Source organism: Lithobates pipiens, unplaced genomic scaffold, assembly GCF_037356315.1.
Source record: "Lithobates pipiens isolate NorthernLeopardFrog02 unplaced genomic scaffold, aLitPip1_a1.2 Scaffold_8, whole genome shotgun sequence".
NCBI classification, from domain to species: domain Eukaryota; kingdom Metazoa; phylum Chordata; class Amphibia; order Anura; family Ranidae; genus Lithobates; species Lithobates pipiens.
Window position 1 is genome coordinate 170,679,157 of NW_027507903.1, and position 18,205 is coordinate 170,697,361.

General features: G+C 41.3%; 1 protein-coding gene across 3 annotated transcripts in view; it reads right to left on the reverse strand.

Moving 5' to 3' along the window:
* PHTF2 (putative homeodomain transcription factor 2) overlaps window positions 1-18,205 on the reverse strand; it is a 196,327-nt gene that overhangs the window by 65,449 nt on the left and 112,673 nt on the right. For 2 of the 3 annotated variants that reach the window (XM_077472014.1, XM_077472015.1), the window contains 2 exons: window positions 8,661-8,826; window positions 2,546-2,710 (listed from right to left, as the gene is read on the reverse strand). In XM_077472014.1, the coding sequence (XP_077328140.1) occupies window positions 2,546-2,710; window positions 8,661-8,826 (331 nt within the window). The remainder of the gene's footprint in view (window positions 1-2,545; window positions 2,711-8,660; window positions 8,827-18,205) is intronic. The other variant, XM_077472016.1, reaches the window with a different exon arrangement.

Here is an 18,205-nt window from a genome sequence, read left to right on the forward strand (position 1 = left end):
CTTAAAAACACTAAACATTATTAAGTCAAGCCTCATAATCATTTACTGTGCCTTGAAAAAGTATTTAAACCCCTCGAAATTTTCCACATTTTGTCATATTGCAACCAAAAACTGAAATGTATTATGGGATTTTATGTGATAGACCAACACAAAATTGGTTCATAATTGTGAAGTAAAATGATTTTAATGGTTTAAATGTTTTTTTTTTTTCAAGATTTTTTACAAATAAATCTCTGAAAAATAAATCTCTGACCCCCCCGAGTCAATACTTAGAACTGTAGAACCACCTTTAGTTGCGATTATAGCTGCAAGTCTTTTTGGGTTTGTCTCTACAAGGTTTGCACATCTGGGACTTTGACATTTTTCCTTGCAAAATTGCTCAAGTTCTGTTAGATTGGATGGAGGACATCTGTGAACAGCAATTTTCAAATCTTGCCAATTGGATTTAGGTCTGGACTTTGACTGGGCCATTCGAACACATGAATATGCTTTGATACAAACCATTCCATTGCAGAGCTGGTTGTATGTTTAGGGTCGTTGCCCTGCTGGAAGATAAACCTCTGCCCCAGTCTCAAGTCTTTTGCAGACTATCAGGTTTTCTTCTAAGATTGCCCTGTATTTGGCTCCATCTTCCCATCAATCTGACCAGCTTGTCCTATCCCTACTGAAGAAAAGCTTCCCCACAACATGATGCGGCCACCATGTTTCAGGGCGAGGATGGTGTGTTCAGGGTGATGTGCAGTGTTTATTTTCAGCCACATATAGTGTTTTACCTTTAGGCCAAAAAGTAAAATTTTTGTCTCATCTGACCAGAACACCTTCTTGCACATGTTTGCTTTGTCCCCCACATGGCTTCTTCCAAACAAGACTGCTTATGGTTTTCTTACAACAATGCCTTTCCTTTTGCCACTCTTCCATAAAGGCCAGATTTGTGGAGTGCATGACTAATAGTTGTCCTGTGGACAGTCTCCCACCTGAGCCGTGGATCTCTGCAGCTCTTTCATATTTACCATGGTCCGCTTGGCTGCTTCTCTGATTAATGCTCTCCATGCCCGCCTTGTCAGTTTAGGTGGACGGCCATGTCTTGGTAGGTTTGCAGTTGTGTCATACGCTTTCCATTTTCGGATGATGGATTGAACAGTGCTCCGTGAGATGTTCAAAGCTTGGGGATTTTTATTTTTATTTTATTTTTAATAACCTAACCCTGCTTTAAACTTTTCCACATCTTTATCCATAACCTGTCTAGGGTGTTCCTTGGCCTTCATGATGATGTTTGTTCACCAAGGTTCTCTAACAAACCTTTGAGGGCTTCACAGAACAGCTGCATTTATACAGAGATTAAATCACACACAGGTGGACTATTTACTATTTAGGTGACTTCTGAAGGCATTTTTTCCACTAGATTTTAGACAGGGGTATCAGAGTAAAGGGGGCTGAATACAAATGCACACCACACTTTTCAGATATTTGTTAATAAAATTGAAAAACATTTATCATTTTCCTTCCACTTTACAATTATGTGCCACTTTGTGTTGGTCTATCACATAAAATCCCAATAAAATAGATTTACGTTTTTGGTTGTAACATGACAAAATGTGGAAAATTTCAAGGGGTATGAACACTTTCAAGGCACTGTAATGTAAAAATAATATTAAATTGGGAAAACCACAAATTACCATTGGCGTAGGACAGAATTTGTTTTGCCAAGGACATGTTGTGGCATATCAATAGCAAAATACAATTGTGTCTTATGAAAACGTATCAAGGGAGAGCAACTAATACTCAACAGCTGTCAGCCGTTGCAAGTAGTAACAGATTTCAGATCAACTCCTAAATAAACAAATTCCTCCTAATATCTCAAAACTGTATGTGTTAATCATTTAAGCATTTATTTTTGTCACAAAACTACAATATATTTGGAAAAAAGTTATTACCATGTGGAGTTATGGAGCTAAAGTATAAATCACAAAAACATCAGAATTTTTTGAGCACTTATGTTAGCAGAACACAGGCATAAACAAGCTACATGATTATATAACGAAGACGCATGACAACATTAATGAGGCACGCAATATCCCTTCTTCTGGTCAGGAGTCTTCCCCTACTCACAGAAATTACATCTAAACCTGTCACCCATAAACTATGTATGAGATGCTTTGCCAATGGTTTTCCTGTTTCCGAGACACTTAAATTTTTAAACAGATACAATTTCAAGATCAAATACCTAAATAATCCAACTAATGTCTTCCGCTCATTCTTGAATATCATCTTCTTAATCAATGGTCACATGTATTTCTTCTGCAAATTTGTTTTTAGGTTTGAAAAAGAATTACCAATTTATAATGAAGAAAATATTTTAGAAGATTAATTGGCAGAGTCCAATCAATTATGACTTTGCAATGTATTGCCCAAGTTATCCACCTCACTTTGCAATGAATGTTTGTTCCTCTATAATTCAAATTTCTGTGGAGGACCCAGAAACTAGATCAGTGATTTCCAGAAGGAATATTGCATCTCTCCTGAAATACTTGAAAAAAATACAAACCCTGATAAAAAGAAAGCAGCATGCCAGATATCTCTGAAGACTGTGCCAATACTGTAAGAGGAGCTTGTACCGTAGTTCTGCAAAGTTCCCTCCTGTGTATTATCTGTAGTACTAGAGCCATCGCCTTCCCTATGTACTTCCAAATGTGCTGCTTTTCTTAATTTCCTTCAGCAGAAGAGATCAAAAAGTCGAAGGACCTTCATCATTGACTTGCATTGCGGCAGTGAAACAATGATTTACGGCCTAGATTTATTGATGTTTTTAAAGTACATGAATAAGCCTTGAAGCCTTTTTGTTGCCACTGTGTAACCTTATACCCAGTTAATACACAATCTACAGAGGAACAAATCAGCTAACATCACTAGCAGTATAATGGCCTGTCAGTGACACTAAAGGGATAGATATATATATATATAAAAAATAATTTAAATAAAAAGGTGTGGCTCAACAACACTGATGATGCACGAATAAAGTTAAAAGATTTTGGTTGTCACATCCAAACTACTCGAATAAAACATTGTTGCTTCTGTGGCTCCCGCAGCAAGTCTACAATGGAGAAAAGCAGTGTACTGTTTGATGGAGTTGGGGAATACTCAATATAAATAGACAATTGATCTGAACACTTGTGCCAAAGCCACAGTAGTACAGTTAAAAAGCCAAACTTCAGCCAAAAATGCAATTAAATAGTGTAGTGCATTGTACATCAATTACCTTAGTCTTCCTTAAAACACCTTTCCCCCAGCCATCTTACAGTGCAATAGATCAAAGTCACGGTTTCTTTTAGAAACCAAGCTAATTTCTTGCCCTGGGGAACAGGTATTGTTTCTTGCTCATGATCATACTGGGCATTGGTTCCCTCACTACACCTGTGAATTCTCCTGCCTCTGGTGCCTATTACAGCAGACTCAGCTCCTAGAAGTGTTAGGCTCCATGCACACTGGCTTAAAAAATGTTGCTTCTACATGAGTTTTGTGTTCTGCCTGTAGAAGCTACTCAATGTTTTCCTAGGTGTCCATGCACATTAGGACAATTACAGGCATATTTTCAGCTCAACGTTTAGAGGCAGGAAAAAAAAAAAAAAACTTTTGGTTCCAGTTTCAGATTGGAGCTTACTGGCAGACAAAAGCTAAAACTCTCCTAAACTCGTCTAAACTTTGTACAAAAAATGCTCTATATGAGTGTTTTTTTTTTTTCTAAGCCCAGTGTGCATGGATCCTTACTTCCACAAACTTCACGTGTCCATGGCACGTAGGTAGTGGTGTGGACACGTGAAGGACCCCAGGAAGTAAACAGAAGAAGAAAGGATCGTTACATGTTTGTGGATTCATAGAACAATGGACATGGTTCCTTTTTTATTATCAGCAGTTAATGAGGGGGTTGCTAGCATCCTGGAGTTGGGCTTTAAACTGATAAGAGTGCAACATCACATATTCCCTTTTCAATGAGATAAAAGGAATATCCTGTCATTGTGTGCATGATACATATAAAAAAAAAAAAATACCTGGAGACCCCAATTATTTGGATCCTTTAAATGCCCACATACACAATTGCAATCTGGGAATTTAAAAATCTATAATGAATAATAATAATCCTCCACTGCGTAGTTTGAAAAAAATCTGTCTATTTCAAGGTGGGTATAGTGAGGGGTATGTTAACATTATTTATCTTTGACTGCATCAGGAAAAAAAAATTGTATTGTCATTCATAACATAACTCAAGTACAGGCAGTCCCCGAGTTACAAGCATTCAACTTGCATATGATTTGTACTTAAAGCAAAGTTCCACCCAAAAGTGGAACTTCCACTTATCTGGATTCCTCCTCCTCCCTTTGGTGCCACATTTGGCACCTTTTGGGGGAGAGTATGTACCTTTTTTTTTTTTTTGACAGGTACCCTGTCCCCACCTCCGTTAGACTTTGCTGAAGGGAGGTACATCAGAAGTTTATCCCCCTCCTCCATGCACAGTAGGGACCCGGTTGTGAAGGCGCAAGGCTTCACTGTCGAGTTCACTTGCTGGCAATGGCAGCACATGACAGCCGATGGAAACATCGTCTGGGGAGCCGACACCGCTGGATTCCAGGACATGCAAGCGTCCTAATATTAAAAGCCAGCAGCTAAAGTATGTGTAGCTGCTGATTTTTTATTTTTGGAGGGGGAGGCTGAAACACAGCTTTAAGAATGAAGGCACTGTAAAGTCACGCTAGTGCAGGAAACTGCCGGGTGGCCATCTTGCTGCTCATCGTATGCAGCCACCTATTGTCTGGTGGACCTGTCAGCAATCCCACAACACTGCATGGCCAGTTAACACTTCCCTATGCTAACTTAAAAATATTTTTTTTTGTCTGGGAGTTGCACCTAAAAAAAAAGTATTTAAGAAAATGTGCCTGTTCCAACTTGCATACAAATTCAACTGAAGAACATATCTACAGTACCAATCATGTTTGCAACCTGGGGACTGCCTGTATGTGAAGTAGAACAAAAAGAACATACTTCCAAATACAAATAAATACTACAGCTGAAGTTGTAGATGCATAAAAACGGAGGTGTAAGTGAGGAGAGCATTAACAATTTATAAAAACACATACAGAAAAAGGGGAAGATTTGTGTGTGAAGTGAGTTGAAGTATTTAAATTAAATATCTGAAACAATTGGATCAAAAGTCACTATACCTAGATTTACACTTCATATCCATTGACTAAATTGCCTCAGTTCTTTCCTAGACTCATTTCTGTTTTATTACATAAGCTTTAGTAAACTTGTTCTGGAGTAAAACAGAGTGCCATTGCTGATCTCCTGAAAAATCTACTCACCTGGCTATTATGCTGAAACCATGGGGTCAGTGCTTTCTAAACCACTGACCTTGAACAAGTATGCAGAACAAATTAGAGAATTTACAGACCTCCAAATCTACTTGTTTGGGGTTAGTGACTCAGTATTGAAGCCAAGCAGTCAGGATACTGGCTTTTTGCGAAGTGGGCTATGGAACCTCTACATTTTTCTGTGGGGTACTGCTGCCCAACAAGTTATTCTGGCACCCCTAGGACACCATTCCCAGGGGCACATCACGAGAGAGCCTTACACCTACCAACTCCAGGCCAGATAAATGCAGTGCCATTTTTACCAGGAAGGCATTATACTAGTAGAGAGATTCCTGAATTCAACTGTGGTAAAAGCCAGGTAAACCAGGCCAAAATTAACCTGAGATCAAATGGGATCCCTCTCACTATAACCAGCTTATTACATTGCACCTTCTGAAGAGACACCAGTGTTCACTTTCAAAAAAGTGATATCAGGGAAAGGAATGTGATGGAATCAGGCAACATCAGGGTGAGAAACATCAGAGAGAAGAGTGTGGTGACAGTTGAAGGAACATCAGGGAGTGTTGACAGCTCGGAATATCAGGGAGAGGACTGTAATGACAGTAGGACACATCGAGGAAAGGAATGACTACAGCAAGGATCAGGTGAAAAGTATTCTGGAAAAGGGGGCGGGAAGCAATTTGACTGGAAAAGGGGGAGGGGGGGAAAAATCAGGGAATCCATCTGCCCAAATTGGTCAAAAGGTATACCCAGACAGTCCTCACTACATCTGGAAAGAAATTAATAACATTCTCATTAAGGTGGAAAGCAAAGTCCGCTTTGAGTAAAAAGGAAATCCTTGGTCTCAAGTCAATCTCACTCTTTATGCAAGATCAAATTAGGATCTCTACAGGACAATGCTGACCACGCAAAACTCTTGTCCGAAGTAGCGGCTCAAGAAAAATAACAGACAGGGCCAACCCCAACCCAAGGAAACAACCAGCGCGCCGAGAAGGCACAGTGAAGAAAACCTCCATAGGCTCACACCAGTAAAAATAAGCATTTTCAATGAAAACCTTACAGAAATTAGTTTTAAGGCCAACTATATATGGATCAATTTTCTTTCCTATAACCACAATGATATCTCTAGATTTCCCCATAAACACAGTCAGTGTTAATGGGAGAATCCCTCCCATGGAGCCATTGTGTTCAGCTACCTATTGCTAACAATAGCATGAAAAACCTGACATGCTGGTTGTACCAAAGTTGATCAATTGACCAATCAACTTCGGTGCAATCGGCCTGCCAACACATGGTTCAAATATCGGCCTGTCCCCAATGAACCTGTCAAGATAAACCATATATGGATGACTTATGAGCTTTCAGGTTGGTTGGGATTAAAGCAAGCAAACAATTAGTAGGATGAATTATCAGCCCATGAGATAACAGACCTGATCACATCTGGTAAAGATAATGGAATGCTGGCTAACAGATGAACGATGTCAACATACCCCACTCTCCATGACTAGAATGGCATAGGTATCAATCCTTTGATGAAGTGACGGCTTTAGGGAAGAAAACATAGATCATGGTATACAGATCCCACGGCTACACTAGTTCCTCTGCAGTGTCCCCTGCAGGATCACATCTCCTAGAGACAAGGCTGTCCAGCTTTTTGATGAATTGTGACGCTATCCAGTTTACATCCAGTAATCCCCAACCCAGACCCAGAACACACTCCCGTTTAAGAGATCATTCCCCCAGGACCAGACTTTATCTGCTAAAGAACTGCCCATCAGATTCCCAAGCCGAAGAAATGCACCACAGAAATAATGGAACATGAAAACCCAGGATATGATAGACTAATTCAACTGATGCTGCAACACTGCTGGTGCCCCTCGATGGTTGATGAAGGCCACAGTTGTGGTGTTGTCCAATGTATTCAGACCAGATGATAGGTCTGAAGGGGGTTCCCAGTGAAGTAATGACATACAAAATGACTCTAGTATGTTGATTGGAAGCATTGATTCCTTTTGAGAGCAACAACCCTGCAAATTAAGAGGGCTGCAAATTCTACCCCAATCCAGAAGAATGGCATTCAACGTGATAAACTTACAACATAAGGGAAGAAAAAATATGCCTGCTGGCAATGCTGGGAACAGAAGCCACCGACATAGAACTAGGTTTGAGGGTGTAACCAAATCACTTTGTCCAGATTTGTCCCATGGTCTGAGAACATTCTATTGCTAAACTCTTGAGTGAAAATGATCAAATGGAACCACTACTTAAGTAAATTCCCAAAGCAGAAGATCTTGATTTTAAGGGTATCCAGGAGAAGGCCCACGTACTCCAAGAGATGTAATGGATTGGAGATGACTACTCAGTTTGCAGGAGCTCAAGGCCAGGGAGGTTGGTTGTCACAGCAACGGATCTTTCAAGTATCAGATGATTGTAATATCTCTGAGATGATGGACAAGATTTGAACCATCTTTCTCTAACTGCTCCATGTGCAACTACATGTGGATGGATGAAGCCTCTGTCAGCCGGTCAGTCATTTGTACAGGCTTCCAGACTGCAGCTGTGCATATACACCTGTGATTCCTGCTGTAGGAATCCACTGTCCTTACTTAATCACATGTGTACATGTAGTCTAAATGTAGTTTGTTTTAATTCATAACCATAACAAAGAGGAAGTTGCTAGTTTGTAGACTCCATCCATATTCCCATTCCATAGGATGTTTTGTAACCAGGGCAATATTGTATGCTACGCAGTGTTAATAAAACACACAACTCCTATTGTTTAGGACATTTTAAACACCTGTTTGTGTTTAAGATGTTTCAAGTAATTAGTCAAAGGGCAGATACATCTGATGCACTAAACACACCTAGTTACTTAACTGCATATTACAAGCTCAGAACTAGTTTTAAAGAAAATACATTCAATTTAAAACACCTGAATATCAAGTATCCATATTCATCTACAAAATGTGTCAAATATATTTGGCTGGTTTATGACTGCATCCATAAAAAAAAAAAAACACACATTTTTTAAAAGCAGCAAAAGATAAATGAAGGAACCTTTTGAATGGCCTATGATGCCATATAAATTTGGATAAAAAAAAAAAAACACTACCTTAAAAAATACAGTTCAGATGCAGAGCCAAAGAAGCATATTGTATGTAAAAGACTAGGCTATCGCAATTAGCTGATGCTCTTATCTATAGATCACCCAAAAGGCCATTTGTCACACTAAAGTGCATTAGTTTAAATCCGAAAAAAATCATGCATGATTAAAATGCTTTACATGACTTCTGTTACCTTCTCCTTTTTCCACCTATAACCGGAGGCGATTTAACAGTCCTTGTTGATACAATCTGGCAATGCACTGTTCCAAGGAGAAGCATCAGCCATACTGGTCCAATAACTTCAGTAAAGGGTACACAGTGAGGCCCGGGTGAAATGGTATATAGAACTACTGAGGCAACTACAGAACAAACAAAGATTTGAGAGGTTTTAAAAGAGGTTTTGTTTGATAAACGTTGAATGCATAATAAAACATATGTGCACAAACATACACAGAAAAAAAAATATCACATAATTTTGTCCAACAACCATTTGTAAATACTTAATTTCCAGTGTATTTCACAGACACAAAAGAGCAAAATTGCAGATAGTGGTTTTAAGCAATACAGCCCACACTTCAGACTCTACTTGTATGGTAAATGAGCTGTCTGGAAATTAGAAATTACACAGTTTGATAACCCAAACATCTAGCAGCACTGCACGAGACATCTAAAAAGGTAACAAGCTAATTAAGTACAGCTACAGATGAATGGTATCTTAATATAACATTATTATTCTGTAATAAACTAAACATTTTTACACATTCTGTACCAATCCTTTAAATATCCCATTCTAAATCTAGAAGAAAATTCTTAAATTAAATTAAAGCAGCAAGTCTCTTCAGAGAAGCAAATTTCCTCAAAAGCATATTTTTTTTTTTAGGTCCCCTTGATATTTTTAACATCTGCTTTAATGCCAAATCAATTATTCACAGACATAAATAAAAATGGAAACCATTAAAAAAAAAAGCCAACTGATTCAGAGGATGCAACAACCTGATCTTTGATCAGCCCAGGGACACGGTTCCAGAAGGCCTGCGCTTTGCATATACTATATATTTTCAATAGTAAACTGTAATCCTGCTTGAATATTCTTTTGGACAGCAAACACTTCTTGCTGCAGGTTCAATTGATGCAATCTCTTACGATTGTACAAACATGCACTTTGACCCCAACTGATTCAGGAATTAACTGCAGATCACGTGATTAAGATGTGGGCTACTCTTATGCCACGTACACATGACCGGACTTTGAGGGACTAGGTCCGACAGACTTTCGATGGAGTTCTGATGGACTTTCCGAATGAACGGACTTGGCCACACACAATCACACCAAAGTCCGACGGATTTGAACGGGATGACGTACGACTGGACTAGAATAAGGAAGTTCATAGCCAGTAGCCAATAGCTGCCCTAGCGTCGATTTTTGTCCGTCGGACTAGCATACACACGAGCAGATTTCTCAGTAGGAACTGGGTCCGGCGGAGTTCTGGCAGTAAAATTTGAAACATGTTCCATTTCTAAAGTCTGTCAGACTTTTGCAAATCAAAAGTCCGCTGCAGCCCACACACAATCGAATGGTCTGCCGGAATCATTCCGTCTGACTTGTGATGTTGAAAAGTCCGGTCGTGTGTACGCGGCATTACAATCAAGTAGTCAGCTGTCTGAAGTCGCGACGCACACTAGTTCTGGACAAATTAGGAGTGGTTTGAAATTTAAGGCTGGCCATAGATGGTTCATTTTTTTTGTTTTTAGAGGTAAATATATTTTTATTGTTTGTTTCCATCAAAAGGAGCAATACAACAAAGGGTTATACCCAAACAGTACACATTTTGTGAAAACAATGATATTGGGGGTCCACATAAGTAGATAAGAAAAATCACCTCTAGCATTGTGAAAAGAATGCAAAGCCATTTAACAGACTTTATATCATAGTGCAAAAACAGAAAACATGTGGGGCCAAAAAATACCAAAGAACAGGATGAAGGAAGGAAGAGAGAAAGTAAGAGGAAAAAAAAGACCTAGGGAGGCCCAAAAAAGAAAGGAAGAGCTCGAGTACCCCTATAGATGGTTTTAAATTTGGCCAGTCCCTGCTAAACTGGCAAAATAATGATCCATTTATAAGCAGCTTAAGCCAACTGCACAAAAATGTTTTCTTACAGAGGAATGATGGATTTCAAATAATCTGATAACCCTTTTTATATCTCTTTCCAAGTTCAGATGCATCCTCAGGCTTTAGGGCCTAAGGCCGCGTACACACGCGGGGACTGTTCGCCCAACTTTGTCCGTCAAACAGTTTCGGCAAACAGTCCGCTCAAAATTAGCATGGACATGGCCACACACGACGGACGAACAGTTTGCTGAAACCGTGCGCGATGACGTGAACGGCACGTACGACGGGACGAAAAATACGACGTCCTATACACTGCATTATAACTTTCGGCGTGTAAATCCTTTCTGAGCATGCGCGGAACTTAGTTTGACGAACAAGCCTACACACGAGGGGACTGTTCGCTGAAACAAGGTTTCAGCGGACAGTTTTTCGGAATTTCCGAAAAACCTTGTTCAGCAGACTGTTCGCTGAAACTGTCCGCTGAAAGCCCACACACGAGCGGACTGTTTGCCGAAACACTGTTCAGCGGACAAAGTTGGGCGAACAGTCCCCGTGTGTGTACGCGGCCTAAGAGTTCTTCTGATCAACTTGATGACACCACACATGTCAATAGCAAAGAGAACACTAAACCCTAAAAATCCAAAGTTTAAATCAGACAGGTTAAACATGCATACTCCCTAATAGTGATGGGCTCAGGTATGCTATCTGTAGTGTACAGGGAGCCATCTGTACTGGGCTAGTCATCTGTGGCCAGGGCATTCATCGCCCCGCACATATACAATGAGCTGCACATATATAAATGCAGCTGCTGGGTGAGGAACGTCTAATCCATTAACAACTTGCTCAGTACAGGTTAGAGCTTTCTGGCAGAGTTGCTCAGGTGGATTCAGGACACCATCATTGCTTATGGGAATGAATATAAAATGTCAATTTTCTATGTAATTTCTTCAAGTATAGATCAACTTTATCTGTAGGAATTTTTTGTATTAAGGCTCAACATTTAGAAGTTCAATTATGTTGAAAAAGCCAACAATTTCCATGGGTGTACTCAGCTTACCTCCTGCAATTGTAGGGGTGCACTTCTTGGCTTGTTACTGTACCTACAGTCTTATAAATGAAGGTCAGCAATGTGAGATCATCTAAGGCACTGCTGTTCCCAACTGTGAATCTCATGAGATCTGGAGTGGCATTCGGCGATATAACTACTACACAGCTCATTGTTCTCAAGGGAGGCTGCACCTGAGGATGAGCAGGCAAGCACCTTCCTGCGTCTGCTGAATTCTGTATATTGTGTCACACTTGACCCTAACGTGGGTGGTCAGGCACTATAACTGGCTTCTCTATTCTCTGCCTATAGAAGCCCCCTCTCTCTATGGCAAGCAGGCCCAATGGTACTCGATAGCGCATGCCCCCCCCCCAGGACTTATACAAAATGCTATAGTACCTGGCTACCATACCAGGGCAGGCGCGAACTGAGCACAGCAAACAGGTACTTGCGGTTGGATGACAGAGTGGTTTAATGACAGTCCAGGTATAAGGCAGGCAAAGTTCAGAATAGTCAGGGTCAAATAACGTAGTCAAAAGGCAGGCAGAGTTCTTAGCATCTTTGCTATCCAATCCGAAGTAGTCAACAAGATACAAACTAGTAGACAGTGTAGACAAACAGGGAGCTTGGAGCATGTGTTACAAATGCCTTCACAAGCATGAGGCTGCAGGCTTGGCTGGCTTAAATCAGGTTTGTTGTGAACCCAAGACTGGCTACATTAATCCCCTTGCAGGTGGACAGGTAGACAGGGAGAATCCATCTAAAGTAGAGAACACTGGTTTACCCATGTTCAGAACCAATCTTAGGAACAAAGCCCTAAGGCTTCATTTGCACGAGCACTGAAGCCTTTACAGTGCAAATGAGCCGTTTATGTGGCTGAAACCACCTAGAGTCACGTGCAGGCAGCTGGTTACTAAAACGAGGATGCAGCGAATGAACAAGCACACATCTAATCTAATAGGTATGCAGGGCAGGTACGTGACCCTGAATGCAAACAATAAGGCAAATGTATTCAAGCCCAACCCCATGTTTAACCACCCCTTTTCCAGCCATATAAGGAAATGATGGCTGTGGGGTGGTTCGATTGTCTCAGGACGATGTCATGAAATCGCCCCATTCACGTGCCCATGGGAGCATGGTGGATCCCCAATTTTGGGAATCAGAATCATGTGATCAGCTGTGTCCAATCACAGCTGATCACATGTAAACAAGGAAATGCTAGCTATTGGCTTTCCTCTCCTCACCCTGACACCATGTGAGGGGAAGAGAAACGATCAGCGGCATTTACTTACAGGGGAGACCTACACAGATAATCAGGGCACCGATTATAAGTGCAGCCCCAACGGTGCCCATAAGTGTTGCCTGTCAGTGCTGCCGGTGTCTGCCCATCGGTGCCACCTCGTCAGCACACATCAGTGAAGGAGAAAATTGCCCATTTACAAAGAGTTCTACCAAAAAGGAAGAAAAACATTTTTTCAAAATGTTAGGTCTTTTTTCGTCTTTTTTTAGCAAAAGATAAAAAAAACCAGTGGCGATTGAATACCACCAAAACAAAGCTCTATATTATTTCATTATAAAAATTTTGTTTGGGTACAGCATTGCATGTCCATGCAATTGTCATTGAAAGTGCAACAGCGTTGAAAAGCTTTGCCTCTCTGAAGACTCAGACAGGGGACAAGGAACAAATGCTAACAGAAGTGTGTGAAAGGCCTGGAGAGTTCAAGTAGGGACAGGGAATGTGAAACCCTGTAACTTGACTATATACATTAGAAAACATTACAGTCTGAGACCTGTTCCCAGCTAAGGGCACTAGTGAGGATCCCTGAAAACTGCCCTTAGGGCATACTTCCAATTTACCAAAAATCTACCTTTGCAAATGTAGTGCTACCCTCGTAGGTACCGCTGGTGAATATGGGCATCTCCCACCCTACACAGCCAGGCACACAAATTTTACACACACACACACACACACACACACACACACACACACACACACACACACGTCAGGAATTTAGTCCTTGCAGCTTTGTTTTTGTATTTTATTAGGGGGATTGAACTTGGATGGGAATAGGGTTATTATGGGATGCCCACTTTAGCAACAAGGAATTCTTCAGGGACACAACTATATTATATCCAGTATATATACACCTCTCTTCTACCAGCACAATCTTGCTTGTAGAACTACATCTCCCAGGACCAGCTAGCACTGACAAGTTGATCCAACACAGACTCAGTCAGATCCAGAGCAAATGCCCTTTGCAGGCAGGGACTGCGAGCCCCTTTGGTAGTGTAGCAGAAAAAAGGTCTTTGTGCTTAGCTGTCCTATTATTGTGGCTACTGATCTTAGCAACTCCTTCGGCTACTGCCAGCCCGCCTGACTGCAGCTGTCCCCTTCACTAGCCCTCCCGGCTACTTCTCCACAGTCCTCCCAGAATGACTCTGCATCCATCCCAGATTGCTCGCACCCAGTCCCTTCAGGCATGCCCCTCAATCTTCTAAGACTCCCCAGCCCTCCAAGGCATCTTTCTCCCTGGAGATTTGCCCAGCAGTGTTCTCCCACTGTCCTCTCAATGTTGCTCTTGTGGCTCCTGGTCAGGATCCCCCTGTGTGTCATGAAGATGGTCCCTTCTGCACCCAAGCACAGGCGCAAGTTCACCCCCCCCCCCCCCCCCGACTAAGGGAGATACTCTCAAAGGCCTCCGACAGCCTAGCATTCAATCTGCATCTTCCACTCCACACTACCCCAGCTGGGCTGACCCTGAGTATTTGAGCGGGCCTGCCAACCCATCTGTTGGGGATTGGTTGGGGCCAACAGAATACTCCGGGCAGCTCCTCCTTGCATCCATCTAGAACCTTCTTCAGGTTCATAGCAGTAGGGTGAGGTCTAAGAGATGCTGCCTGTGAGTCATACCAGCCCTCCCCGAGTCACTCACCCAACCCAACTTAAACACAGGCTTGGCTGCCAGCCAAGCCTGAAATTACCTACACTAACTAAACATCACTAGCACTTTAGCAGCACAGCTAGGGGGTGCTACACAGATAAGGGGCATCTGTAGATAAAAACAAACGGTGCAGATTTGATCAAAGCTAGATATAGCCCTTGCTTTATGGGTAGGCCATTTACGTCCCTCCCAAACCCAGACTGAAAAAAACTCCAAGAGTTGGTATCATCCCCTCCTGCCTTGTTACTGGGATGTTGCTATGAGAGTCCCACACCAGGACTATCACTCATCCATCCATTCTTGGTGTCGCCCCATCATATATACACGCTTGAGACGCATATCCAAGCTGTAAATGAGGCATCTGGATACATATGAATCTGCTCATTAGTGCTATGTTAAACTAGGGGGGCAATTTAAATTTCTGCCCCACGTGGTGCCCCGCAGGGGGTCAGATTGGTACCACTGTTGCCACTACCTGTCATGTGGGCTCATTTGGACCGGTCGCCTTCTCTTTTGCTCCTATTTTCACCCCCCAAGACCTTTATTTGCAAGCGGTTCACGCTATGACATTGTTCCATTGCAATTTACAACCCAACTTGTCCTGAGGGAGCAATATCTATAGCAAAACACTTGACAACCTGGATTTGGAACTACCATTGGGGAAATACTTTCCAGCAATGTTCTGTGTGTATTGTCAGTAGAATATATAAAATGTCACAGTGCCCCCCCAGTCCTCTCCAGAGTTTGGTATTGTCGTGCAATGAGTCACCCTTTTGGGGTTAATGTTTTTCGATCCAAACTAACATTTTATTGTCCCAAATAAAAACTCTTGATTTTTCTGCTTCCTGTTGTGCCTAAAAGGCCCACCAATTTTTGAACATTTAGTTTTTGTTTTCCTTATAAGTTCTGGATGTGGCATGGCGACAGTCTTTCATTTTTGGATACATGTCTCTTGAATGGTTTAGATATTTAAAGCATTGTTTGAATTATATCTGACTAACCTTCGCTGTAAGCAAAAGCAAAGTTTTAAGAATTTTTCTGAGCACAGTGAATAGTTCTATGGAGACTGCTGTTTTAATTGTAACCTCAATAAATATAAAGCATATGTGCAAGCTAAAAATAAGTTACCATGGCAACAGACACTGACAAGGGAATGCAAATAAAAGCTACCAGGGCTTTCATAAAAGGTCAGATATGCCTGTCACTTGATTGCACCAGAAATTATTTCATGTGTTTTCATTTAATACAGCAAACAAACACTACCATTTGTCTGCAAATGATCTAGGCCACCCACCTCAGGTGTGTGTTTGAAAATAATTTTAAAACTTTGAGCAACCCTTGACTTTTCTAATGAAAATTTAAATATTTATTAACTACTTCCCTACCAGGCAAATTCTGGCATTTCTCTCCTTTTACTAGAAAATTACTCAGAACCCCCAAACATAATCTATATTTTTAAGCAGAGACCCTAGAGAATAAAATGGAGGGTGTTGCATTTTTTTTTGCGGCATGTGCACAGGGATTAAAAAAAAAAAAAAAAAAAAGTTTAATAAAATGTTAAAGATGATATTACGCCAAGCAAATAGATACTGAACAGGTCATGCTAAAATTGCGCGTGTTCGTGGAATGGTGCCAAACTTAAAATTCTCCATAGGCAATGCTTTAAAAAAAAAAGTTAACAAGTTACCAGTCTAGAGTTAGTGGCCTAGTGCTAGAGATACTGCTCTTGCTAGAACGTTCGTAGTGACCCTTCACATATGTGGTGCAAACACCATTTACATATCCAGGCAGGACAGGGGCACTTTAATTTTTTTTTTTTTTTTTTTAACTGTCCCTTTAATTATTTTTTTGATCACTTTTATTCCTAATCACAAGAATTGTAAACTTCCATTGTGATAGAAATAAGACATGACAGGTCCTCTTTATGGAAACATCTAGGCTCTATAAAACCCGAGAGCTCCCTTCTACCCTGGAAAGCATGAGATATAAAAAAAATAAAGAAGTCTGCATTCCAGAGAAAAACAAAACACAACAAAAAACAAACACACAGTGTTTACATCTGCCAAAACCAAAAGTGACATGACCTCGCTTCAGGCCTCTCAGAACCAGAGAGGTCCACAGCCGCCCCTGTGTTAACATAGTAGAAGCGGCAGAATGCATACTGGGCTCCCCGATCACACACGAGAGCCCGGAGAGGTGGCGGAGGGTGCCGGAGGAGGGGGATGTCCCCTCCAGCTACCTGTAAAAACAATCCAGCGGCGAATTGGCCACTAGGATGGCTTTTTTATTTAATTTTTTGTAAAGATACAGGGATGATGCCTGTAGCTGAATATGGTCAGGATGTGGTTAAAGCTTAATTATATCCAAAAATAATGTAAAATATTGCAGCTTACCAGTCCTTAGATGTGATATCTACATCAGATTTTTTTTTCACCTGGTGATCAGGCCAGTAACACACTTCCTGTCTTAGGCCCCTTTCACACTTGTACGCCTTGTCCTGCGATTTGGTACTGCAAAGTCGCATGATAAGTCGTTACCCATAATTTCCAATGACAACCATTCATATTAGTACGACTTCAAGTCGTGTCAACTTCAAAGTAGTTCTTGCACTACTTTGGTCCAACTATTATGCACGTTCAGGTTCAGAGACCTCAAGTCTCCCTGAAATCATGGCAAAATCGAGGCCGCAAACTCGCCGTAAAATCATGCGAATTTTAAGATAGTGTGAAAGGGGCCTTAGGATCAGTGTTGCCAACCTACCAGTCTAAAATTTACTGGACGTGACACTCTAAATTTACTGGCACTGTCAAGTTTTTACTGCCATTTTCTAAGTTACGGTTTTCAGTGCAAATTTCAGTACTTACGCTACAAACAAGTACAATATGCAGTTAGTAATGTGGTTTAAGATAGAGATAGTGGGAAAAAATAAAAAAATAAACACAACATATTTTGTTATGTTATTTTTGATATAGTAAGGGCGAGTTATTATAACCCATCAGATTTTGTCACACATGTCCAACTGGAGAGATTTCTCCTTAATTTCTGTTCCATAACCACCCCAGAGAGTGAACAGAAATCCCAGGTAGCCACCAGGATCACAAGAGTTTATGTCCCCAATTCTAAAGACCTCCTGTCTCCACCCCTCCGTCACCTCCTCTACAGTCTCCATCCCTCCCTCTGTTGTAGGTCCCTTCAAACTCTTCACCCTCCATAACTTCCATAACTTCTTTCATCTTTGCATAACTCGTTTTAGCTCTTGCTCCATCCCTCCCTCCATCATACTCTGTCCATCCAACAATCCTTACGAGTTATATCCCGCCACCTTTTCTATCCTCCATCACTTTCATTCCTATATTATTCCGTCTCTCCCTATTTCTTTCCATAACTCCATCCCTCCAGCCTTTGTACCATGCACCTTCATCCTTTAGGGCTCTTTCACAAAGTAATGTCCATTTTCACAGACTCCACTTCCTCAGCAGGGATCGTTCTGTTGATCCCCGCTGAGCCGGCGGATGATAGGTCCATCTCTGCTCACTGTGCAGGGACAAACCTGTCAGATCTCTGCTCTTCTCTATGGGGAGATCAGATGAAAATGGACAGCCTGTCAGTTTTCATCTGATCCACCATAAGGATGGTAAATAG